General features: G+C 38.4%; 1 protein-coding gene across 2 annotated transcripts; it reads left to right on the top strand.

The window, feature by feature from the left end:
• LOC138102877 (centromere protein K-like) lies at positions 1-24128 on the top strand. 2 transcript variants are annotated; one of them, XM_069000643.1, is made up of 10 exons: positions 8-160; positions 2154-2252; positions 4308-4364; positions 8648-8720; positions 13616-13662; positions 16542-16624; positions 16738-16836; positions 17114-17255; positions 20801-20854; positions 23150-24128. In XM_069000643.1, exons 1-10 carry the CDS (start codon positions 158-160, stop codon positions 23306-23308), a joined length of 816 nt encoding a protein of 271 aa, XP_068856744.1. In that variant the 5' UTR covers positions 8-157; the 3' UTR covers positions 23309-24128. The 2 variants fall into 2 exon arrangements, with proteins under 2 accessions (XP_068856745.1, XP_068856744.1); XM_069000644.1 differs by lacking the exon at positions 16738-16836 and having other exon boundaries at positions 1-160.
• The last annotated feature ends 1612 nt before the right edge of the window (positions 24129-25740 follow it).

The following is a 25740-nucleotide window of genomic DNA, read 5'->3' on the forward strand; positions in this document are numbered from 1 at the left end:
GCCGCCGAATCCCCACCGCCCGCCACCGCCTCCTGCTGCTTTCGCTTGCGCTCGGGCTCGGCGGACGCCGTGATGCTGACGTCACAGCTGTGCGCCGCGCCGCGCCGGGCGCTCTGCGAGTAACTTAGGCGCTGGGAGCAAACGGCGGGAAGCGGCCATGGTAGTAACGGGCGGGAATGGGGGGCGGGAGTATCCCGGGTGGGTCCCGGCGCATCCCGGGTGGGTCCCGGCGCATCCCGGGTGGGTCCCGGCGCTCGGGGGGATCCTGGCGTTTTGATACCCTGGGGCTGGGGGGGGGGGGAGGCTCTCGACCGCTGGGGCCGCGGAGCTCCTTTGTAGGGAGGGTGCTGGCTTCCCGGCTGGGAAGGGGCGATGTTCATCCCTCGCCTGTGAGCGGGGATGTCCTGCCTCACGTCCTCCCGCCGCTGTTGTGTTGCAGGGGTTCGTGTAGGGGGCGCGGGAGCTCTCTGTCTCACCGCTTTCGCGATGTTATTTGTACCCTGCCTATGTTTTGCTTCCCACGGTGCCTTCGTGTCTCTTTCACAGACCCGCTGTCAGTTTCCTCTCCCCTCTCGTCTTCCCGCAATTGGTGATGGAGTTTTTTCTGGCTTTCTCTTCAGAGTTTTATTTCATACAATGCTTTCATGGTGATGAACTGTATTATTGTAGGGCACACAGCACACAGGGGGAATAGTTTTTTATCCCACTCCAAGACCCCTTTCAAATTGCCATAGCCTGGGGTTCTTTTTCTCCCACTCCTTTTTTTCTTCTGCCTCCCCACTATCCCCCCAGACCCTCTTTGTTTACCTCCTTTTAACAGTTTTTTTTTTGTCTGAGGAAAAACTAAGAATGCTTTGTTTCTTTCTTAGTTTCTTCTGGGCGGTGTTTGCTGGAGGCATTTCAGAAGTCTTAATAAATTATGTGAACTGCTTCTGTTTTATATTATGGAGACATTCCCAGACTCTTTAGAAGATAATGATTTTCCTTTGCAAAAACTATGCTCATTAGTTCTTAAAAGATTATGGTAACCTACATTTTGTAGTGTTCCGTTTTTAATTATGGATGCAACAAGTTTTCCAGGAAGACTTAGTAGAAGTATTGGCTACCTCTGAGTTCTCTAGTGTAATTCCAGCATTCATTGAGATATTCTGGTTTTCTTTCCTCATCCACTTTACTATGAGGTACTTGAACTTTGGAAGTACTAGTTGAATATTTTACTCCTTTTAAATTGGGTTTTTGACATAATTTTCTCTGATGCTGTGTTTTTGTTCTGAAAAAGAACAAAAGATTGAGTTAGTAATTTGTGCATCATTAAGAAGGTGGAGAGGTGTAATTCTTCTTTAGATCTTTATCTATTTTTAATGTTTCTATTTAATCTCAATCTGTTTGGTGGGCTTAGTGATCCACTAAGGTATTTTTAAAGGCTTCCTGCATCTGGTACATCTAGCCTGTTTGTTGTTGTCCCTTCTTATTTTTCCCCTTTTAATTGCTGATGTCATTCAGGTATCTCTTAATTGAGATAACTAGGATTAAATTTCTGAATTTGTATGTGTTTCTTTCTGACCCAACAGTTTCTCAAAGTTTTTAATTTAACTTGGGTTGATTTTTCTTTTGGCTGTCCAGATGCCCTCTTTCCTTTGTTGTCTGTATATCTTTCAGGTTCTTTTGTTTGTTTTTCTAGTAACTTTGAGGATGCTTAATTTGTTAATTATAAATATTCTGAATTCAAATGAAGGAGAAATAGATTAGTACATTTATTGACAGAGCAGAAGTAACTGCTTAAAAAGTTTGCAGATATATAGAGGTAGAGTGTGTCTTTGTAGATGTGAGATTCTCTTATTGTTTCTATATTAAAGTTGTTGGAAAATAAAAAAAAGCCATTGCAGATAATCAAAGCAGTTATGAAAATTTAGCACTTGTCATTCGTTTTAAAAGTAAATTATTAGTGTCTTCTTATTTTACTTAGTTATATAGTTAGCTGATTTTACTTAATGACTGGGTGCTTTCTAGAACTACAGGGGAGTTAGCTAAAAGCTTTGGATTAAGGGAGTTTGTTCTGTTACGTAGTTGATCTGAAGTGGCAGATATGATTTGGTAACCGATATCAGTTATTGTAGATCTACATGGTAACTGTTCGATTTGCTTGTTAATAGGCTGAATGCTTATCAGAAATCGCTGACGCAGGTGGTCCTGTAGATGCCAAGGAAGAACTCCTGGAGGAATGTGAGAGTATTTGGAAGCAGATGGAAGAGGTATGTAAATATAATTGATAGACCAGATTTATTATAAACCTTTTTCAGAATTATTTTATTCACCAGATGCTTGCCCCAATCCCTCCAAATAAACCATTTCAATAAAACCAAACCAACAAACAAACACACCCCCCCTCCCCCCCCAAAAAACCCCACCAATAAAAAACAAACCAACCAAAAAAAAACCCCAAACAATCAAAAGATAAACAAAACAACAAAAAAAAAGAAAAAAAATGTTCAGAAAGGTCAAAGGTAGAAGTGCTGGCAGGGGTGAAGAACGCCTTGTAGTGTCAATGTGCTGATGTTATGAGTTAGTAGCATTGGAGCATATGTTAAAATTTTGGAAAATTAAACTATTTACTTCTGTTGTGGTAGTACCAGCATACTGAGACCCTTCTCTCTTTAGTCTCACAAAAGATGGGATTCCAGTTCACATGTACTTTGGCTCTTAAAGGAGAGAGAGAATAGGGAAGAGAGAGAGGCAGAGGAGGACAATGATGTTTGCATAGGCTTATGCAAACTGACAGTTACGTTGTCATGGTTAATATTTCTCCCGATACATGGTCCAGTATGCTAACAATAACACTTTAGGGCTGGTTATTTTTATTTACAGGATTCCCAGAAAAGATAAGCTTCTATCAGTTCTGAGGGAATACTGTTATTCCTTTAAGATTCTGCTGAGTCTGATGAAAAGTCATGTTCTAAATTATAATTTCAGGGTCTTAATCACTTCACTCAATTTTGTATGGTACTTGCATGCTATTTACTTGAGTTCTGAGTTGTAGGTTCACAGTATTAAAATATCAGAAACTGAAGTAAAAGTACTTCCAAACTTAAAGTAGAACAAAGTACAGACAACTCAGTGCAGTAATTTTACAGAATTTGATTCAAAAAGACTAACATGACTTTATTTCTTGTTGAGTATTTGGGTAAGTTTGCATGTAACAAGTGGCGGGCAATTCTATGTCTAAGTTTCTGAACTTTTGTTTGGCACTGTTTCAGAGGACCTGAACTTTCTTTCAAATTTTCAAATTAGAAGGTAAATTTGAATGTTTACTATTTTGAATTTAATTGAAAATATTTGTTATCTTGTATCTCATTCCCACCATGCCCACAATAATACAGGAAGTGATGTGTTATTTTTGGAAGTTGATAAAAACAGTAGGATTTTCATTACTTTGATTTTCCATGCTGGATGCACTGATGTTTCAGCAAAAGGTTTAAACTAATAGTCTTTTAATTAGCTCTTAGGTTATATGGTTACATGTAATGTTCCAATGATTGTATGTCATCATGAGCAGTTTTTGTGGGAGAAATCCTATATAGTGTTCTGGTATCCAAACGTTAACAGCAAGGTTTCCAAAGTACTGCTTAGTAGTTCTGCTGTTTAGTAGAATACATCCTGCCTTGTCATAGGGCAGGTTAAATTGGTGACGGAAAAAAAAAGAGAGTTTAGCAAGTATCTCCTGTTTATGCTTTGGATATTTGTGGTGGCCTGAATTTCAGACTGTATATATATCCCATTGCAGTCATGGGAGCTGATGTAGTGTACTCCCAAAAATAAGACTACTTCTGAATTGTACAGTATACTGCCCTAAATTACTTAAAACTAAAAATGTGTACTATAATGTGATTGCTCTTCTTGGAGATCCAGAAGAGTAGCAGAAAGTGTGTTAACTTCTCAGTAGCTTCCCTGTTCAGCCTTGTCCATGACTCTTCCCAATTTCTCATGTTCTTTCTTCATCTGTTCAATGCCTTTCCCCATATGAACTTCTCCCTCGTAACTTGCCTTTTTACTCAAATGATGCATTTTTCTTTAGCTGCTACTTTTCTACTTCTTGGTTAATTAAGTTCTACTTTACTGTGCTATGATTTCAAAATATTTCTTAATTTGCCCTTCTGGGTTAGGGTATAAGGGATGTGGTAGGATCTAAGTTAAAGTTATTTTATTCCTATATTTAAAAAGTTCTGTTTAAATTTCTAAGAATTGTGCTTTTTCTTACAAAAGAGAAGAGTAAACAAACTTTCTTTGTGTTTTATTTGTTTTCTACCAAGTGTCAGAGAAAGCTAATGCTTCTAGGAAAAGACACACTGCTGCAATCAGATGCCAAGGTAAGACAGTGTTTTTTTTTAAAATATTTAATTTTCTGTTAAGACCATAGAATCACAGAATGGCTTGGGTTAGAAAGGACCTTAAAGATCATCTAGTTCTAACCCCTCTGGCATAGGTAGAGACACCTTCCTCTGGATCAGGTTGCTCAAAGCCCCATCCAACCTGGCTTTGAACCCTTCTAGGGATGGGGCATCTGCAGCTTCTCTGGGCAATCTGTTCCAGTGTCTCTGTGCTTACACAATAAAAGAGTTTCTTCCTACTATCTAATCTAAACCTGCCCTCTGTCAGTTTAAGGCCATTTTCCCTTGTCCTATCACTACATGTGCTTGTAAACAGTCCCTCTCCTTTCTTTTAGGCCCCATTCAGGTACTGGAAGGTGCTATAAGGTCTCCCTGGAGCCTTCTCCAGGCTGAACAACCTCAATTCTCCTCACCTGTCTTTATAGGAGAGGTGTTCCAGCCCTGCAGTCATCTTTGTGGTTCTCCTTCAGACTTACTTGAGGAAGTTCACATCCTTCTTATGTTGGGGACCCCAGAACTGGATGCAGCATTCCAGGTGGGGGTCTCACTAGAGTAGAGGGGCAGAATCCCCACCCTTGACCTGCTGGCCATGCTGCTTTTGATGCAGAGATTATGATTGGCTTTCTGGGCTGCAAGTGCATGTGTCCAACTTCTCATCCACCAGGATCCTGAAGTCTTTCTTGTCAGGGCTGCTCTCAGTCAGCCTGTATTGATGCTGGGGATTGCCCTGACCCAGGTACAGAACCTTGTGCTTGGTCTTGTTGAACTTCATGAGTTTCATACTAGCCCATCTCTCAAGCCTGTCCAGGTCCCTCTGGATGCCATCCCTTCCCTGCAGCGTGTCACTGCCCCACACAGCCTGGTGCTGTCAGTGAACTTGCTGAGGGTGCCCTTGATCCTTCTGTCCATGTCACTGACAGACGTTACACAGTGCCTGTCTCAGAAACAAGGCCTAGGGAACGGCATCTCATCACTGATCTCCGCCTGGATGCTGAACTGTTGACTGCACCTCTGAGTGTGACCATCCAGCCAATTCCTTACCCACTGAGTGGTCTGTCCATAAAATTTGTGTCTCTCCAGTTTAGTGACAAGGATGTTGTTCCAGACAGTGTCAAATGCTTTGCACAACTCCCAAATAGATGACATCAGTAGCTCTTCCCTTATCCACCAATGCTGTAATCCTGTTATAGGAGTGTCATAGGTTAGCAAGCATAGTCCCGGAAGGGATGTCCTTGCTGAGGGGTGCTTACAGCTTCCTCTGGGACCTGATAGAACCTATCAGGTGGCCAGTTTGAATATGGACAATTCTTTAAGCCACTTAAAGTTGTGACCGCCTCTGTGATACACACTTAAGAATAGACAAACTCCCCTCCCAAGCTCTCTCTCTCATTTCCGGCGCTGGGACAGGTGGCTGCGGGGCCCGTGTGGGGGCCAGTGGGCCCGGCTCAGGCCCTGCTCGGGCCAGGCCAGGCCTTGCCACGGCCATCCTGGAGTCGATGGACCTGTTCCATCTGTGGAACCCCCCCACTGCCTTGCCGTGGGCAGCCGGAGCGGCTCGGCTCCCCCCCCCCTCCACTGCGATAAGAAAAATTCAACATTCCAGCTGCAAAGCTGCAAGGCCGAGGTGAGAGTAACCCTTTTATTGCTGTGAAGAGCTGAAAACCTGAGGGAAGAGAGAGAGGAGATGCTTAAAGCTGAAATTCTGTTGTGAAGCTATGATATATCAGAGTATCCCGTTGTAATTTCATGAAGATCTGGGGGGTGGAGTGTTCAACTCGTGAGCAAAAGCACCTGCGCTGAGATAGGCAGATGCTGACGCAGCTGTAATTTCATGAGAAGTTTGGACAGGGAGAGATGGAAACGATGAGGACTTTTGCTCCAAACGGGAAAGGAGAAAACCTCAGTCCCTAGAGATGGACCAGATGAGGACTTTTGCTCCAAATGGGAAAGGAGAAACCTCAGTCCCTAGAGATGCTCCCAGAGATAGTCCTAACGATGAAGATGAGGAAGACCCTTTGCTCCCAGGGAAGGAGAAGGGCCTCTGGTTTTGTTTCTGAATGGCTCAACCTTAAAATTGTACCCCAAAAAACTTCAAGAGTGGACCCTCAAAAGCAGTTGTGGGAAAAGCTGCAAGTCAGGGGAAGGAACTCACATGTGAGCAGAGAGACTCCTCTTCCTAAATGGACTGAACAATATTTGGAAGTGGGCGGCTGTCTCGTTGTGATAATGTTTTCATAGCACGAGCAAGAAGAGACTTCTCTTTCTAAATGGACTGAACAAGGTTATTATGGAAGTGGTAACAGACTGAACATCTTAAGGGTTGTCTTTACATTGTCAGTGGGAGAAGGGAGGAAGGTGGGGGGAGGAGGAGAAGTGTTCTGAAGGTGGTATAAATTTTTTTTTCTTCTTTTAGGTCTGTTAATAAACTTCTTTATATCCTTTCAAGTTTGGTGCCTGCTTTGCATTTCTCCTAATTCTTATCTCACAGAAGATAAACAGTAATGAGTATTTTGGACCAAACCACTACAAGGAGGCCACCAAATTTGTCAGGCGTGATTTTCCCTTCAAGTCCTGTTGCTTAACACCAATTGCCTCTTAATTTTCCACTTGCCTTAGCATAATTTGAGGAGGATCTGCTCCATGGTCTTGCTCGGCACAGATGTGAGAATGACCACTCTGTAGTTCCTGGATCTTTCTTTATCTCTTTTTAATAATACGGTTGTATGTCTCCTTTTCCAGTCAGTGGGATCTTCACCAGACTGCCATGACTTTTCAAATATGATGGATAGTGGCTTTGCTACTTCACCTGCCAGTTCCTGCAGGTGCATCTGTGGTGGGTTTGATCCTATCTGCCCACCAGGTGCCCACCTTAGCTCTTCACCACTCCCCTCCTCATCTGGACAGGGGAGAGGAAATATAACTGAAGCCACATGGATCGAGATAAGGACAGATTTTCTCTTACTAACTTTGAAAAATGCAACTAATAAATGACTAACAAAGGCAGCAAAATGGGAGGAGAGGGGGTGTAACTTCAATACCTATTTGGACTATTTCCTAACCAGTGCATATATAATTTCTTCTTGTTAAATGTCATTGTTATGCTGCCTCTCACAGCATCCTTCTGGACATCTGCCCATCTGTGGGATGAGCAGGTTCATGGTGTGCTGGGTGAAGACCTGGCTGAAGGGCAGAGCTCAGAGGGGTGCAGTGACTGGGGCTGCATCTGGCTGGTGACCAGCCACCAGCAGTGTTCCTCAGGGTGCAGTTCTAGGGCCAGTTCTGTTCCATGTGTTCATCAGTGATTTGGATGAAGGACTGGAATCCACCATGGGCAAGCTGGCTGATGACTCCAAACTGTACCAGTGCTGTTGACGCTCTTGAGGGACAAGAAGCCTTGCAGAGGGATCTAGCTGGCTTAGAACATTGGGCAGTCATCAATGGCATGACATTTAATAACAATAAATGATGGATTCTGCATCTAGGACTTGAGAGCAATGCTGGGCACAAGGATAAAGCAGGAAAGGAGTGGCTGTTGGGCAGCCCTGCAGGAAGGGATCTGAGGGTGCTGGTTGACAGCAGCTCAGTGTGAGCCCTCAGTGTGCCCTGGCAGCTCAGAGGGCAAACAGCATCCCGGGAGCTTGAGCATGGCACTGCCAGTGACAAAAGAGGGATTATCCCACTGTATTCAGTGCTGTGCAGCCTCACCTGGAGTGCTCAGGGCAGTTCTGCACCCCACAATTTTAAGAAGGTTGTGAAGGTCCTTGAGTGCATCCAGAGGAGGGCAACAAAGCTGTTGAGAGGGCTGGAAGGCCATGTCCTGTGAGGAACTGCTGAGGACTTTGGGCGTCTCTACTTTGTAGAGAAGGAGCTGAGGGGTTACCTGCTTCCTCTGCTGCTTCCTCAGGGATATCTTCTCTCTGATACCCAGTGATATTATGTGTGGGAATGGTTCAAAAATATGCGAGGGGAGGTTCAGAGATGACATTAGAAAGCATTTCTTTACTTATATGAACCTTCCTCTGAAGGACCTTCACAACTCTGCCAACTCTGACTCCTTCTCATTTTCCCCTTTGAAAAAATAATAGAAACATTTCTTGATCCCTGCGAATGACTGTAAAGTATTTTAAGGAATTAGTGTTCTGCTGTAATAGATGCTCTTTTGCTTTCTACTGTATCAACTTAATAATTTCTGTCCTGTTCTACCTCATTTTATGCCAATGCAACTCAACACACTTCAAGCGATGTTTCTTCTCGTTACACAGCTTTCCTTGTTAATGCTGCGATGGAAAGCTTTAACAGTAGAACATCGTCAGTGGCAAGTGCAAAATCCTGAAAGTAAGTAACTGTTTCCCTGTAAAGGGTGCTTATATAAACTTCTGCAGAGTTTCTTTCATCTAGGCCATGGGTATACTGAATGTCTGCTGATTGTACGTTCATTTTATAACTACTTAAAAATTGAAATAACTAAAAAAAAAGCAGCATGTATGGTTTATTTCTTCATTAATTTTGTCACTTTAGTTCTAAGTTGACTTGAAATTAAAAGTGAATTCCACTGTAACTTAGTTGTATGATTATGTACAAATAAATGCATGATTAATACCACCATTCATCAGTCAGCTGAATGGAAAAACAACTATTAGCAGATCTCCTAACCAAATAAGAAAAGTTCATTGTATTGTTACCCACCATATTCTTTTCTGTCTGATTGTTTTTTCTCCATCTTTCATTTGTATTTCCTTTTTAGAACAGAACTACTTTGGCAAATAATATTGTCTTCATTTTATCTTTTAAGAAACTGATACATTTTTCATCTTTGCAAGTATTTCTAATAAGCTAACAATAATTGGCCTAGATGTATTTTTAACCATGCATCCTCTGATTTTTTTAAATCAATATTTTACAAAGGTATGTTGTTTTATGATGTGCTAGTTGAAAGTTAGACTTTTAGTGCAAAGCCCATTACACTGTAGTAAAATACCTATTTTGAATTAACAGGGTGTCTTGGGGTGACCTTATGATGTGTATCCCATATCGCTGCCTATGCCCAGAAATTAATTTTTGTGCCTTTCTATGCCTCTGGACTAAGCCTGAGAGGGGGAAGGAAAAAAACTGAGCAAAACTTTCTCAAAGCAGTTTGCAGCTTGTTCAAGGTCACATAAAGATAGCAGGTTTTTTTTTCCCAGCTGCGGCAGGGGAGCAAGGGAGCACCCGGCTTGCGGCTTTCCAGTCAGCTTTTGGCCAGTTTTTTTCCAGTTTCTTGTTCTCCGGAGAGAGAGACTGAGAGTTGAACTTTTCCTTCTCTGGAATTTCGGATTTGCTCCCTTTTCTACTGGACTGCTTGATTGCTGTAACATCAGAGCACATCGGGAGGACTTTCCATCGGGCACAGAGGGCCTGGCCCCGGGCCAAGCCCCAGCTCCGAGGAGACCAAAGGGAGGACTCTTAACACTTTCCCAGGTTTTTTCCTCTACAGCGAAAGATTTTACCATTTAACATTATTTTCCTTTCCCGTGTGTTTGGTAAATAAATAGTTTTATCTTCTTCACTTTCCTTCGAGGAAAATTTATTTTTTCCCGAACCTGGTGGGGGAGGGGTGGTTGTGCCTTCTCTCAGAGGATATATTTCTAAATTTGGCCAAACCGGAACACAGGGATTGGAGATTTCAGGTCAAGATAAAGTGGTAAGAGACACTAGAATTTTTAATCAACAGGAATCCAGAATGCTTACTGATCCTGAGAAGCACAAACCACTGAGACTAGTGGTAGTTCTTATATTTGTTAGGCATTATCAGTCAAAAGGTATGAATTCCTCAGTTCTTCAAAATTCTCTTTGTACATAAGCATAAGTGCTGGCTGATTTCACACTCTTGCAAGGCTGATGTGGCCAGACACTGGCAATAAAAGTGTTCAGGATCTAAGTGTGAGTAAAGTAATCTTTGTTTTCAGATGTCCCATATGGAGATTCCTAAAACAGTTCCCACTACACTATCATTAATATTCTGGTAGTACTCCCAGTTATGTCTCCTGTCAAGGACCTGTTAGCACCTGTCAATCCAGTAAAACTTCTAGCCAATCTTTAAATTAATATATCGACTCATTTGAGTATTTTTATGCCAATAGAGGCTTGGTTTTATAGTATTTGCAAAATTAGAGGAATGTGTTCTAGACAGCACATGGTGATTTCCAATGTTTTGTCATTTAGCCAAATGGAAATACCTTTTCAGATTAGAGGCAGTTCTCCAAATTCTTTCAAATTCTATATACTTGCTGCATATCACCATCGAATAAGAGACGCTGGGAAAAAAATATTTTTCTTTCTTATAAATAGGTATTTTTGCTCTATTAGAATAAATTCATAGTTCAGTGTTGTAAGCCTCACTCCAAGAACTGTCAACCTCCAATGTTGCTGAGGTATGTAGACCAAAGGCATGTCATTGAATGACTTTGGGACATACTGGTTCCTGGCCGCTGTTCATGAATAAGCTGCTGGTTTAAAGCAAATTAATTGAAAGCACCTAGTTTTTATCTGGGTAAAATACCTGGCCGTTATATTTCCTTACTAAAATATGTATATTTAACTTCAAGCTATTGGCTTAGAAATATCCTTGGCCTATTTTTTTTGGCTTGATGACTCGCTTTGTTCAACCATTTTTACTTATTCTCAGATGATAATATTTCTTATTCGAATCTTATTTTTGTAATAGAGAAATTATCTATTTATAATTAATACTTCACAGCCAAATTTTTGCCTTTTTTGGCTCCCTTTCCAGTGGAAGAAAAAAAAGTTGCTGCTAAGAATTTGAATATAGTTATGGTGCTTGTATGAAAACAAGGAGTCCACTTTGCTTATTTCTCCGTCTTGGCTTCTTTCTACCTACTATTTCTTTTGAAGGAGGAATTATTTAATTGAAAACATTGTCTGATTTTATCTAACTAGAAATAGCAGAAATACTGATTTCATACAATTTACTAATGGAGCATGAATGTCAGGCTGTCTTGTTGCTTTGGTTTCTGCTTTTAGTAGTGGCCAGTTCATTTCCTGTAAATGAGGGCCTGTCAGCATTTCAATCGTAAACCTTATTTTCAGAGGTTATAACTTGGCAATTCTGCATTTTTTTTGAGCACAATATTGGCAAACAGACTTGAATTCACGATGCAAATTTTATTTTTGTGAAGCTTTTACTTTAGTCTCTTTTTCATTCCCGCTTTCTGGTATTATTTAAGTAGCTCTAGATCTGCTAAATCAGCTGAATTAAAACTTTTTTAAAGGCACTTGGCTTATAAAAATAGAATTTAACTTTTGCCTTTGCAAAATAAGGAAGTGAAAGCAACCATATTTTAAACCATTTAAAGCAGTTGTCGTCTCTGCATAATTGCTGTTTTTCTTTGCAAAATAGCAGTATTCTGCCAAATAACTTTTTGTTTTATTTTAGTATGAGTTTCTGTGTAAACATGTGCATAGTAGTTGCTTTTACATTCCTAGCATCTGGTAGTATTTTGCTTCGTAATTGTACTGTGTATCACTGGGCAATTCTGTCTGATGTTTGACTTTTGCAAGTGTAGTGATTGTGAAAACAACTGAAAAAGATTTAACTGATAGTGGATTGAGCAACCCATGAGCAACCCATGAATTTACAGCAGCAGCTGGCATAAGTGTGTTGTCCCAAGGTTTTAGATCTGCATTGTTCCTTCACTAACTTATGGTTAGTGATTTCTTTTCCAGGAAGACAGGGCCTTCTATTCCGATACTCACGCAATGTGAACATTGAATGGGAAGTATGAGCTCAGGATTAGGTATCTAGAAATAAAGAAGTGTTATAAGGCAATTGTAGAAATTGATAATAATTGGTAAGGGAGGGCTTATAAAGATCATGTCAGCAGGAAGGGGCAGGGGGAAGAATTGTATGGGTTTTTTCAAATATGCCAATGAATGTGAATAAAAGTGCACCAATGAATTTTATCACATGTAGGTAGGATATTCATGTAAATAAACAAATCTTACTCTAATAAAGCACAGACCACTATCTCCCACAGCTCTTAAGCTTAATTTGGGAGCACAGTACTCAAGTTTTGTGTCAAGATGTAGGAACAGTAATTCTCTAAGTAAAAGGAATTTTATTGAAGCATTTAATATAGTGCATTTTTAAGTCAGTAGTTTTTCTGATTTTCATCTGAGAACAAACAGTGCTTTTAAAACTACTAATCTAAAGCTTCTTAAAATTTGTTGAGGCAAGTAATATAACATTACCAAAGAAAGTACTTTTCTGAATTTATTAAATCAACTGTATGTAGTTAGGAGATGTTTAATGCTGTCATGAGAGGGTTAAGGGTTTTCTTTTTGTTAAAGGCATTCTTTTATTTAAATAATTATTTGTAAGATTAGCGATTTCAAGCCCAAACTTGCACAAAAAAATCTGTCTTATAAAGATTGAAATCTGTTAGAATAGCTTTCATATATCTCCTGTTAGTGTATTGAAATAGTTTTAAAGAAGTCATGTTTATGCAGAAGCTGCAAGTTGACATGGATCTGAGAATTGACTGGAGTCTGTTGAATGCTGTAAAATACAAGAATTCCATTTTTATTCTGAAAATGCATGAGTCATAAATCACTGCATTTTGTAGAAGCATTCTGGGGAAACATTTCTATGTTCTTGAATTGTGCTTTGCTTTCCCTTAGATATTGCTGTTGCTCAGGGTTGGAGTTAGGGTATTGGCCTTGCTGGACCTTTAATCTCCCTATATATAGCTGTTCTTGTGAACAGTAAGAATGGTGACATGCTTCTGAAGTTATTAAAACTAAGTTCTGTAGTCCTGATCAAGCATTTGGGAGGCTGTTTAACAAGGAATTGGAAGACTGGAAGAATTTGATTGCCCACATTGGTAATGTTGTTTGAATGCCTTCTGCTGAAAAAATCAGGCTCAGTTGTCTTGAAGTATATAGAAATGTGGTGTTCATTCATTATGTACCTACACCAATGTACTTGGAGCTAGTTCAGTATAAAAAAATGACACACAAGCATTAACACTGCACTTTTTCCAGTGTAATTTAACTTGCTGAATAGTGTTAGTAGGTTAGCCCAGCAGGATACCACAGCATGTGGTTAAACTGCTGCTGACAGCCAAAATGTTTTTTAGAAGGTACAGAGATTTCTCTCTAGCCAAGCTGCTTTTCAGTATCAATAGACCTTTATCATCCAGTGCAAAAAATAACCAATTCATTTTATTTTTCAGTAATTTCTACCCATCCGGATGTACTGTTAGAATTAGGAAAAGAAGAGGTAAGTATTTTTGTTTGTAAGAGATAATAAAATTTTTGGGGGGAAAAAAGAAAATCAGTATATACAATTAGTGCATTTTCCTATGACCGTTCCTAGGGTGGACTACTGCTAAAATACTGTGTATTTTCCTTCAACCATTTTTGTTGTTCTAATGCTTTTTTTTTCCCTGTAGTATAACTAGTAAAATTACCTAGTTGTGATGAATGAGGTTTAAATTGACTTACTGCACAAGTCAGTGGGTAATGCACAATAGACAGTATTTTGCCTCTGGATACGCCATCTAATCGCAGTAGCTCAACAAACTCATCTGCATGCAACGAAAATGGTGTGATAATCAACATCCCTGCTACATTAATGCTCCAAGGCCTCACTCAGGATTGGAGTCCCATTGTGCTGGGTGCCACCAGGAGACAGAAGTCTTGTGCCAAGGAGAGTGATGACCATGCCTTGCAAAGATTTAGCTGTCATCTTTAACATCATGCAACAGGGCCCATTTCCAGGGCTGAAGCCTACACACTACTTTTCAAGATTACCTTCATTTAACATTGCACAAGTGCTTGGGCAAGAAGATCCACTCAGAATTGAGTGTTTCAAGATGATCCATGGCTGAATTTTAATTGCTAAGTGGACTCTGTCACAGAATGTCTGGAGTTGGAACGGACCTCTGGAGACAGAATCATAGGTTGGAAAAGACCTTTAAGATCCTCAAGTCCAACCATCCAAATCCACCACTAAACCCTGTCCCTGAGTGCCTCACAGGATTGTGTTGAGGTGGCTTTTGAATATCTTCTAAGAAGGAGACTCCACAGCCTCTCTGGGCAGCTTGTTACAGTGCTCAGTCACCCTCCAACAAAACAGTTTTTCCTAATTTTCAGATGGAACTTCCTGTATTTTAGTTTGTGCCTGTTGCCCCTTGTCCTATCACTTGGCACCACTGAAAAGAGCCTGACCCTATCCTTTGACACCTGCCTTTAAGATATTCGTGTGTATTTTTTTTTAACAAGAAGTTATAACATATTGCATTTCATACTTAATAAAAAATTATGTAATATTATGTGTTACAGGGAAAAGTCAGTTATCTTAGACATTGAGTTCTGTGGCAATAACTTGCAAGTAGTTTGTTGAATTCCTCCATTGGAAGAAAGAGCAAATCAAGAATGTCTTGTAGGTAACATTACACTATATTGATGGGACACAGGAATGCTATGTGACTTGAGAATATTCCTATGTCTAATGCTTTCTAGTATCACTCACAACAGCAAACTCAACTGCTGTTTGTTAAGAGTCACTATCAAAAAGTTGTTAGATTACACACTTTGATTTGCCTGTATAGATATGGCATGTTGGTCTGATGTTTGAGGATTCCAGGTTTTTTTCAGATGTATATATGGAGCATATTTGCTTCTGTAGCATATTTTCAGAATTTTTATTTCTTTGAGCTAAATTCTCAAGTGCTCCTATTTTGTATGGAAGCAGAAAAAATACATCCAAGTCATAGGCTTATAATAGAAAAAGCAGAAACTGTTAGAAACTTTATTATGTAGAAGAACATAGTGCTCTAACAGGGGCCTCATCAACTGAAACAAGTATCTGAAGAGGATGGAGCCAAGCTCTTCTTGGTGATGCCAAGCAATAGGACAAGAGGCAATGGGATGCACAAGAACATCAGGAAGAGCTTCTTCACTCTGCACTGGAACAGGTTGCCCAGAGAGGTTGTGGAGTCTCCCTCACTGGAGTTCCTCAAGAACTGTCTGGATGCAACCTGTGCCACGTGCTCTTGGATGACCCTGCTTGAGTAGGGAGGTTGGACCAGATGACCCACTGTGGTCCCACACAATGGTTAAGGAAACTTCCCTGTCCAACAATCCAGGAGCCACTGTGTCAGTCACTAGGCCCATTTGCAGATACACACCCCACGCTCACACAGTCGGATCAGGTTTCCTTACCAGCTCAACTCCAGGTCTCCTTCTTCCCTTAGGCTCACACATCCCGATCCTTAAAATAATTTAATTGTGGCATAATAACAAAATGACAGCTTGAGCTGGGTGCCTCTGAGGAGGGACCCAGAACAAAGGAATTTTATACCCTCAAAGCCAAAAGGCTTTTATACCCTCACAGTGTAAACATGGAAAAGTCCAGGTGTCATCAACCATGTCTCAATGTCCCCTCACCTGGCAGGGCCACAGGTCCCCGGGCCCCTTGTTCTGCAAAGAGTTGGCAGTTCATGGCCTCTTTCCAGGGGTTCTTGCCAGAGCTCAAGCCAGAGCTCAACCTGCAGCTCCCACTGCAGCTGCACCCTGAGCTACCTGCTCTGAATGTGTTCCTCAACACAGCCTTACCCATTCTGTGATTCTGTAATGAAAGACCCAGCCCACTGAGAGTCCACTGTTCCCTAGATTCAGCAATGCCTATAGCTTATGACTACAGTAGTTTTATTTGTACATATTTCCTGTCCCAGATATGTCCTTAGCACTGAGGGTCATTTAATTCATGGATGCAGTTAGTCTTCCTTTGCAGCATCTTCATTTTCTACACATTTTATGTTGGTACAGTTAGTAAGGATTCCTTCTTGCCAGCAGCTGCAGTCATTTAGACAATAGACCCCCGGTGCTGTAGACGTTTTCTCGTCAGTTGTTCATCAGCTGAGCAGTTCATGTGTGTGCTCCACAATCTGCTTCAAGCTCTGTAAGCTTCGACACTAATGAGCAACTGGTTACAGTGACATTTTGAATAGCTCCTGCATTTTAAACTGGATTTTAATGTTTATTAAGAAATTGCAGATGATTTTGTCCCTCTTTATCAGATTTACAGATGTAGCCTTACATAGAGCAGATACTGGGCTACCTGCAAAAAGTAGTTTAATTTCTATTTTTTTATAGTTGCAGAAAATAAAAAGTGATCTTGAAATGGTGCTGTCAACAGTTCAGTTAAAGAATAAAAAGCTGCAAGAAGATCTGGAAAGGTAATACAATAATTTGGATTTAGGAATGCTGTAAGCTTTTTTTAATTTTTTTTTTGACTGCCCAGGGAAACTATTTATCTTTTGTGCCATTTCCTACTTTTCATGTTTCAAAGAGAACAGCAGTGGTGTGAGGAACAGGAACAGATACTAGATACTTATAGTAAAGCTGAAGAAGAGATAAAAACCCAAGTTGAACAACCTTCCACAGAAAGGTATTTCTACATTTTCGAGTTATAAATTGAAGAATTTAAATATCGAGAAGAGCAAATGAGCAACAAAACTCTTAAAATGTATTCCTTGTTTTGTTTAATAGATCAAATAATTGCTCAGTAATCTATATTTGAAACATGGAAGTAATGCTGCTGTATCCTGTGATCAAAAATGTTGAATTTATAATAATAGAGAATAAGTGGGGATTTTTTTACTTATAAAGGACTTTTTAATTACTTCATTTGATCCCATGTTCTATTGCTATGTTTTTACTATTAGTTTGAAAATGAGAGGATTTGATGAACTGAAAAATAAAATAATTAAATTAAAGACCTATAAGAAAGAACTTTTGAGTGCTTTGGGTGAATTCCTGGATGAACATTTTCCCCCTCCAGAGAAAGGTGAAAATACTAAAAACAAGGTAAGGCTTTTCTTTACCTATTAAATTTGAAATGTTCAATTTATATTTATTTAGATGCAATATCTGTTTAAAGTCACTACCATTGAATCTGCAGTTGTATTTTGAAATAAGCATAGTTCTTACAGTTGATCCTCTAGGTTTCATTTCTATTTTTTAGGTTGTTTTATATTGTTTAAGGCTGTTTCCAGCTGGATATTTTCTTTTCTTAATGCATATATCCTTTACCCAATGAGATGCATAGCAATGTATTGTATTTCTTACTGAACTGCAAGCTATGCCAATTTTGGAAATGGTGTGGGGTTCAGTCCAAATTGACTCATTTTCTTTTTTACTTGACTGGGCAAGTAGATTCCTATTTTCCTTGGCAAAGCAAATTTTAATTGTCTAAAAATGTTTTTGGAACAATAAGGAAAAGTGTTTATAGCATAGTTTGGAATGTTAACCATCAGATTTTGTTCAGGAAAACTGGGTCAAAAATTATCTTAAAACTTCAGGGAAAATAGGCAGCCAGGGAGTATTTTGCATAATAAATTCAAAGTGTGCAGTAAAAATAAAACTATTACCATTACTATTTGATAGATACAAAAAAGCTATGAAAAAAGGCAGAGCTTGATTTTGATTTCAGGCACACTTAACATTACAGAAGTAGAAACGATTTCTTTAATCCAGTTCCCTGTTATTTCAGATAACTACATAATATAATTTCTTTATCGTTGAGCTTCATTTTAGAACAAATAATTTTTTCTACTACTGTTTCTACTGTGTTTTTTTCTTCTAGTACTTCAGTACTATGGTTAGAAACTGTCTCATAGCTTCCAGTCTAAATTTATCCATGTCTAACACAGATCCACTGGTATTCTTACACCAGAATTTTCCTTAGAATAGCTCTGTTTCTTTCTTGCGTTTATTGCCCCTGATATATTTATAGGCAGCAAGCTCATACCCTCTCTTTCTTTGTTTTGCTAATTGAACTAGCAATGCCTTTATGTTCTCCTGTAAGATAGTATTTTTCAATTCCCTAACGTATCGTAGTAATACCCATTTTCTATGTGTTTTCACTTGGATTCATCTTTTTTGCAACCTGCTAAGAAACAATATTATAAACAAAACTACTAGCTCATACCCATCACCAAAGCAACTAATTACACTCTTGTCTTTTTCTGTCTGTAATTTGCAGCTAATGAATCCTGAGCTTTAAAAAAAAAAAAATCTTGGTTTTGCACATAAAAATATCGAATGGAGATGTCAAGACATGATGTCCATTTTCAAAGTATTTAAACATCTTATTTTGTTGAATCTTAGTTTTTTCTGCATACCCATGCGTTTGTTTCCTGCTGTTAGCAAATATGACATTTTGCTCTCAGTCTCTCCAGTTTAGAAACAAGGATCTCATGTGGGACAGTGTCAAATGCTTTGCACAAGTCCAAGTAGACGATATCAGTTTCCCTTTTCCACAAACACTGTAACTCTGTTGGAGAAGGCCACTAAATTTGTTGGGTGCAATTGGTCTTTAATGAAGCCATGTTGGCTGTCACCAATCACTTAAACAAAAAAATGACTGATTTATTTCAACACAAGGTTTTATCTTCCCTTAGTCTAAATTTTATTTATGCATTTCCTGAACTCTTAAACACAGTTTGTTTTCTGACAAGTTTTTTTCTTTCTTTTCATGCTTTGTGAATTCATAGCTTTTCTATATCTTTTGACTCACTTGGATCACTTGGCTTAACTACAGATCCCCCCCTAATCTGCATCTAAGTGAATAATTGAGAAGGCAGGACAGCCAGCCATTTTTGCCTACATTGTTTTACTGAGTGTCAGAAATACACATTGTAATCACTGGCAATTAAATTTGCTGCTATGTTGATTCAGGAGAACCCCTTATTCACTTCTTTTATCAGCAGTGAGACTGGTTCAACAGTCTGACAGCACCGAACTCTGCACATCAATAATTTTGCTTCACTTTGTGGAGGCATCTTGTGTTCACAGTGGTTCTGTGTGAGGGCAAATGTGCAGGGTTGATGTCTGTAGGACATGGCTGCAGCATAGTCTGAACTGCTCCAAGCCTCACTGGTGTGGTTCCGCCCTCCTTTCACCTGGCACATGCATGTCAGATTGGGAGTGGGAGTGAAGACTGGGTCACAGCAGCTCAGGTTGGCTTCCATTGCCATGGCCCAACACCTTTAGTATAGGTAGTGACTGTAGTGACAATTATCTTGCATTTTAAATCTAGGATTAAAAAATACTCTTTTTTTCAAGATAATAATATGAAGAATCAGAGGTTGAGGAATATTGTTTATGCAAATTGTCTGATTGGAAGGGTGAAGAAGATGTCTTCCAGGCTAAATAATGAAATGCTGAGCATCCTGCTTAAAGTGACTTAATAAGCATTAATTGATCAGAGGTACTTATGGTATTAGTAGTAATTTTGACCAGGGAAACACATCAGTAGAGGCTGTGAAGTACCTTCATGTTTGCTCTAAGGAACTTTTTGCAGATAGTGTAGATTCTATTTCCTCAGCCGAGTATGAAGATAAAGGCACATAGATAGATGTTATTGGGCCGTAGCTCCAGGATTTGCAGAGTTTCCGTGGAGCAGGCTCTCCATAGAAGCTGAAACTTCTGACTCTCTGCAGGTGAGAATATTACAAACTGACTGGAAAAAAGGATTCAGGACTTTCCTTTTACATATTCTTCTTTTTTGCTTGTATTCTTCTTCTGTTCCAGAAGTGGAGTTTGTATAAGGTGCTGCACACCTGTTAATATCTTAGGACCTAAATTGACATATCCAACAGCAATGCTGAGAAAGCCAGTGGTATATTATCTCGTTTATTTTGTTGAAATTGAAGTGCATGGGAAAAAAGAATAAAACCAAAAAATTAAAGAATCAGGTTTACCGTGCAACAGTACAAGCAGATCCAGATTGCTGCCAAAGGAATCTCTATCACTTTATAGACAAATGGCTTGATTTGCTTGCTACAAAGGAAAACAAGTAATTTTCTAGTGATATTTTATCATTGCCTTTTTTTTCCACCCAAAGTCTTTAACTGTTCTATTTCTTAACCTTGATAATTTTTTTAGCTGAATGCAAAGCAAATAAGTATTCATTGTCAAGTCATGAAAAAATATTAAAGCACTATGAAATGAAGTCTTGAGTTGTGTCAAATTTGTATTCTAAACATTTATTTAAAGCTTATGTAAAATATTTTTTCCCCAACAAATCTTGTTCACAGAACCTTCTGTACTACATTATAAATGTGATCTACTTGGTTTTATTTAAATTAAAACAGATAGAAACATTATGATCACTTTAGATTAATCTCAATAATTCAAAAAATGTTACATTTGAAGCATAGGATTTTGAACTCGTAGATTTAAGTGCTACCTTGTATTTCTGTCAGGACTAAATCTAAGTAAAAGTTTTCATCTATTGAGTACTATGCAATCAAATAATTGTGTGATTATTTTACTTCATCAATTAACATTTTTCCTGACTGGTTTGGGGTTTTGTTAATTTGACTGGGAGGGGTTGGTTATCTTTCCAGAACTCTTCTACAGAGCCAGCTGTGGAACTGATAACAATACACGAAATTTTAGAGGTAAGATGTTTTTACTATGTAGAGATTTGAGGAATTTTTAAATACTCAGATGTAATAATGATGATGATGATAGTAATAATAATAATAGAGTGTTTATTTTAAAGATAAATTAACAGTATAGGGCATTAATATAGTTAATCTAGGATGATTACGAATGTTGTGTCTTCAAGAAGACTGCAGGGAGACACCTCATTGCAGCCTTCTAGTACTGAAAGGGGGCCTATAAAAAGAGCAACTTTTTACATGGGGGAATAGTTTTAAATTAAGAGAGATTTAGATAAGCTGTTGAGAAGAAATTCTTTGCTGTGAGGGTGCTGAGGCACAGAAACAGGTTGCCCAGAGAAGCTGTGGATGCCCCATCCCTGGCAGTGTTCAAAGCCAGGTTGGACGGGGCTTTGAGCAACCTTTGAGCAACCTGACCTAGTGGAAGGTGTCCCTGCACATGGCAGGGGGTTGGAACCAGATGATCTTTAAGGTACGTTCCAACCCAAACCATTCTATGAATCTAAATCAAGTTTCCTATTTTAATTCCTATCAAATTAAACCCCCAATTTTTACAGGAGGTGTGGCAATAATGTTCAGTTTAGGCTGGAGAATGGTTGTCTCTTATTTCTTGATTTTATAATGTTTAGTTCAAAGAAGTTTTATGCGCCTTAGTGGCTCATGTTAGGAGAGACAAATACTATGTTTAACAAAAAAAATTGGCCCGTTTCATGCTCTATTTTGTACTGTTTCAAGAAAAATATTTCTGAAATATACATTAACAGTTACAGAAGGACCAATTAATGTGTAGCCTCAGAAAGACCAATAGTCTTGTGTATTTACTGGATTATTAACTCATATGAAGAAATCAATTAATCCAATTCATGCATTCCTAATTGATTTTATAGGTATACAAGCATTGCTTCGTATGAATTTTTATTTTACAGTGCAATTTATAAATTTGAATTGCAAAGCATAATTTTCCTTCTTGTCTTAAATGTAGCGTTTGAAGTGAATTCTCCTGTTCCTCCTCCTTAGACAGTTCTAAACATCTATATGTAAGATGGCCCTGGGGAAAAAATTCTTTTATTGAGGCAAAACTTGACGGATAAAAACTTTCTGGTACTAAGATGCTCTTATCTGATCACTATCATATCGTTGTACTTTAATTTAAAGCCCAGGCTTTGAGTTTACATGATCAAAATCATTTTACATGCTTCACATATCTCAGCATACCCATTAATGCCAAATCAGGCAGAGCTTGAAAATAGATCAGAATTTAGAATAGCCACAGCCCTCATGGAACAAGAATTTTAAAGTTCTTCTAATGCTTTAAAATTGCTGATATTGTTAATCTCCTGAAAATGTGAACATATTCAAGTAATGTCTGACTTCCATTTGGAAGAACACACTATTTGAAAAATTCAGACTAATTTCAAATTTTAACTATCCTGACCTAAAGTGTCAATGTCCCTTACCCTTGTAATCTGGAAGGTTTTTCTTTGTTGAGTAGTGTGCTTCTCGCTTCAAGTCCCTGTTAAATTTGAAAATGTTTTCTTAGATACACATAAGAGTTGCAGCCATAAAGGCTATTTTGGAATATCAGGTGTCAGAAAAGACAAGTAAAAATTTGTCTAAAATAATGCATTTGGAGTAAATTCTCATAATTGGAAGTACAAAAGATATTAACTAGAACAATTCTTCAGAATTTTCTGAAAAAGAAGAACAGTTGTTTATTTGGGTCTTTTTTTTAGTAGCAGTGAGTTAAAAAAAGAAAAATCTGGTAGTAAAAGGATTTTGAGTTTGTCTTTAGCAGACAATATCTTGTACTTACTGAAATTGGGAAAGTATAACATTTAAAAGCTCTGAGTAGAAAGATGAAACATCTAGGATGAATAGAAAGAGCACCATGGAATGGGTAAGATTATTTAATCTGTAATGTGTGCAGTATTCCCCATGAGCAATATCATGAGGCCATGAACACGGTCTCCATGAACTGAAAAAGAATTACAAAATTGATTTTGTTTTTAACTCCGTTAACTAATTCTGTATTGAGATAAGGAATTTAGTCGATATTTATTCTGGATAAAAGGAGGATTCTGGTTCTAATTTTTTTACATTAAAAAAGATATTATGAAGTTAGTTGGAAGTCCTTTTCTTTACTTCTACTTTGAACAGCTCTTAATATTTCTTCTGTAGTCCTTTATTTCTTATATTGCCTACATTACAATAATTTGTATAAATTTGGTTAAAGGAGATAAAAAATCTAGCTGTTTTGTTAATTTCCTAAATCTTATCCTTTTGGTCTTCCAGATTCTGATAAACAAATTAATGACCACACCACATGACCCTTATGTAACAATCGATGAGTCATTTTGGCCACCTTATATTGAGCTGCTGCTGCGATATGGAATGGTCCTGAGGCACCCAGAAGATCCAAAGAGATTGCGCCTTGAAGCTTTTCACGAGTAGTGTGACGTACACGTGCACTTGTACACAAAACACCACCAGTACTCTTACTTCGGGGCTGGGACATACTTAGGTTTCATAGTAAGCTTTCTTAGCCATCAGTTCTTGTGCTTCAGTTTTATAGCAAGATTTGCATTGTGGAAGATTTTTTAAAGATGCTTAAAGATCTTAAAGATGCTTTTCTAAGATGCCAATTCATGTAATAGACAAAGATGTTTAACAGTCCTTTTTAAAAATCATACTTTCTGCATTGCTTTTATGGTTTAGATTTTTTAGATTGCTTGAAGTCTTCTCAATTTCCTTTAGTATTTTCTTGTATTCTGTAGAGGCAAAATTCAGAATAACACCACTCCTCCTGTACATGGTCTTGCAAACATCTGGAACTAACAGAGAGGTATCCTCTCAAGAATGTGTTATGCCTTGTTTCTTGGAGCCTTTGCAAACAAATTGATTGGCTTCAAGATAAACACTTAGGAAAGCTGACACATCTTTCTGTGCAAAGTGCAGCAGATGGTGAGTCTGCACCTTTCACTGCATGCTTCCAAAATTGCCCATACTGTGTTATGCTATATTGCCTTACAGTATCTGTCTTCACTTTTTCAGACCTTCTTTATCAAGGTTTTTAATGGGTCTCTGTTCTGTTGCTCTCTACAGCTTCTAAGTTATGTCAGTTGAGAGTTACCTTCTGACTCAATGCTGGCATTTTTTGTAATCTTAGTCTTTTCTGTAGCCATTGTGATTGTATTGTATTGAGTACAAAAATTCTACTCTTGCATATCTGTAGTGACTAAAACCTTGGAAAATAAACTTTGTCTTTTATTAATCGGATTGCAGTTTTTTATTGAGGTAGGAACTTTAGCGATTTTTCAGTTGATGGAAAAATGAAGTGTTGTATACAATCACTGAATGTTTTCGTGTGATGGTTTTTAGAATGGTGTTTATGTGATTTGATGTGATGACTTGTAAAGATGATGTAAGGACACATGGGAAAGGAAAGGGCAACCAATCTAATACAAGTTCCAATATAATTGCCCTTTTTAGACTAATGAAATAGTAAGCCAAAAAATCGTTCATCTTGTCTAGTTTTGAGTGATTAGGCATGGGTATAGACTGCAGTGTGTGGTGTTGTACATGAATATTGACTTCTTTTTGCTTCATACTACTTGTATAACTACCCTCCTGTTGTGGTTTAACCTCTCTTATTCACCCATGAGCTCTAGAGTCTGACTAATCTATACATTTATCTTACAGTGTTTTTAATTAAAAATTCAAATAGCTACATTTTTTGGCTTTGATTTATAGCGTTGTCTCTTTAGGGTTTTTTCTTCATTTCTGTTTAAATGCTTTGTATTCTGCTATCCTTTCACGTTATTATTAATACTGCTCAGATACTTCATTGACCCTGGATGACTGCTTCTGTCCTGACATTGATAAGAAGAAAAAATGTTAAACACTCAGTAGCCTCTTGTGTTTAAAAAGAAGAAAAATACCAACACATATCACCCGCCTCCCAAAACCAAAGCACTGAGAAAGAGATAGGATAGTCTATAAACAAGTGCTCTAAAGAAGATGCAATATTAATTCTTTTTCATACCAAAATCAAATCTCATCCAAGTAAAATACCAGAAGAGATTTAAAGGAAACTACCTCACATAAAGCTTTACATTAAATTATGAAACTCACTGCTATAAAATATGTTGTAAGATTGCATACAAACTTTCAAAAAAAGCTTGTTGAGTTCAGATTTGTGAGTGATTATGAAAGAAAATTGGTAGTCAACTGTTTCAGGAATCTCCATCCTACTAATTGTTGGACTTTGAGGAGATACACATAGATATTCCCTGAGATTTTCCTGCAGCTCCACAGTATCTTCCTGAGTTCTTTGAAGCCTTTCTGCATAGGCCCTGGATATGCTCAGAACCCAAAAGTTCAATGCAGTGCTTTTTCCTTAGGGTTGATTGAATCACTACAACAGAAGAAAAGCTGTAGAAAGAGATAATCCATTTTCTCTCATGGCCTAAAATGCATTGCCAGTTTTTTTAAAGAGAAGCTGGTTCAGACTGAAACAGAGTTAGCTGAAAGCTGTAGCTCCTAAAAAAATCCCAACAAGTAAATTGAAGCAAATCAAGGCAGTGAGGAAGAACAGATCTTCCTTATGAAAAAAAAGCTGGGAGTAAGATCTTTCACCAGTACTTTCAACAACCAGGAAGGTTGGGAAGTACATTGAAAGAGTAATTTCTGAAGTTTTTCTCTCTGTGTATGTCTAATTAACAGTTGTTGGTTTGGAATTAACACCTCTGTTAAATGCTAATATTGGGGCTCTATGTGCATTCTGTGAAATTAGGATTTGTTTAGCTTTAGCTTAGCTGTCAATTTTTAACTCTACAAAGGTAATATCAAAAAAAGCCAGGATGTTAAATGAACATTGAGAGCTA

This window comes from Aphelocoma coerulescens (genome assembly GCF_041296385.1).
Source record: "Aphelocoma coerulescens isolate FSJ_1873_10779 chromosome W unlocalized genomic scaffold, UR_Acoe_1.0 ChrW_unloc_scaf_3, whole genome shotgun sequence".
Classification (NCBI taxonomy): domain Eukaryota; kingdom Metazoa; phylum Chordata; class Aves; order Passeriformes; family Corvidae; genus Aphelocoma; species Aphelocoma coerulescens.

Bases quoted from the DNA above. Each gene is read 5' to 3' on its own strand.
- LOC138102877 (XM_069000643.1), top strand. The intron at 2,253-4,307 runs GTATGTAAATAT...TTTTCTACCAAG, and splicing joins TTTGGAAGCAGATGGAAGAG to TGTCAGAGAAAGCTAATGCT. The intron at 20,855-23,149 runs GTAAGATGTTTT...TTGGTCTTCCAG, and splicing joins CAATACACGAAATTTTAGAG to ATTCTGATAAACAAATTAAT.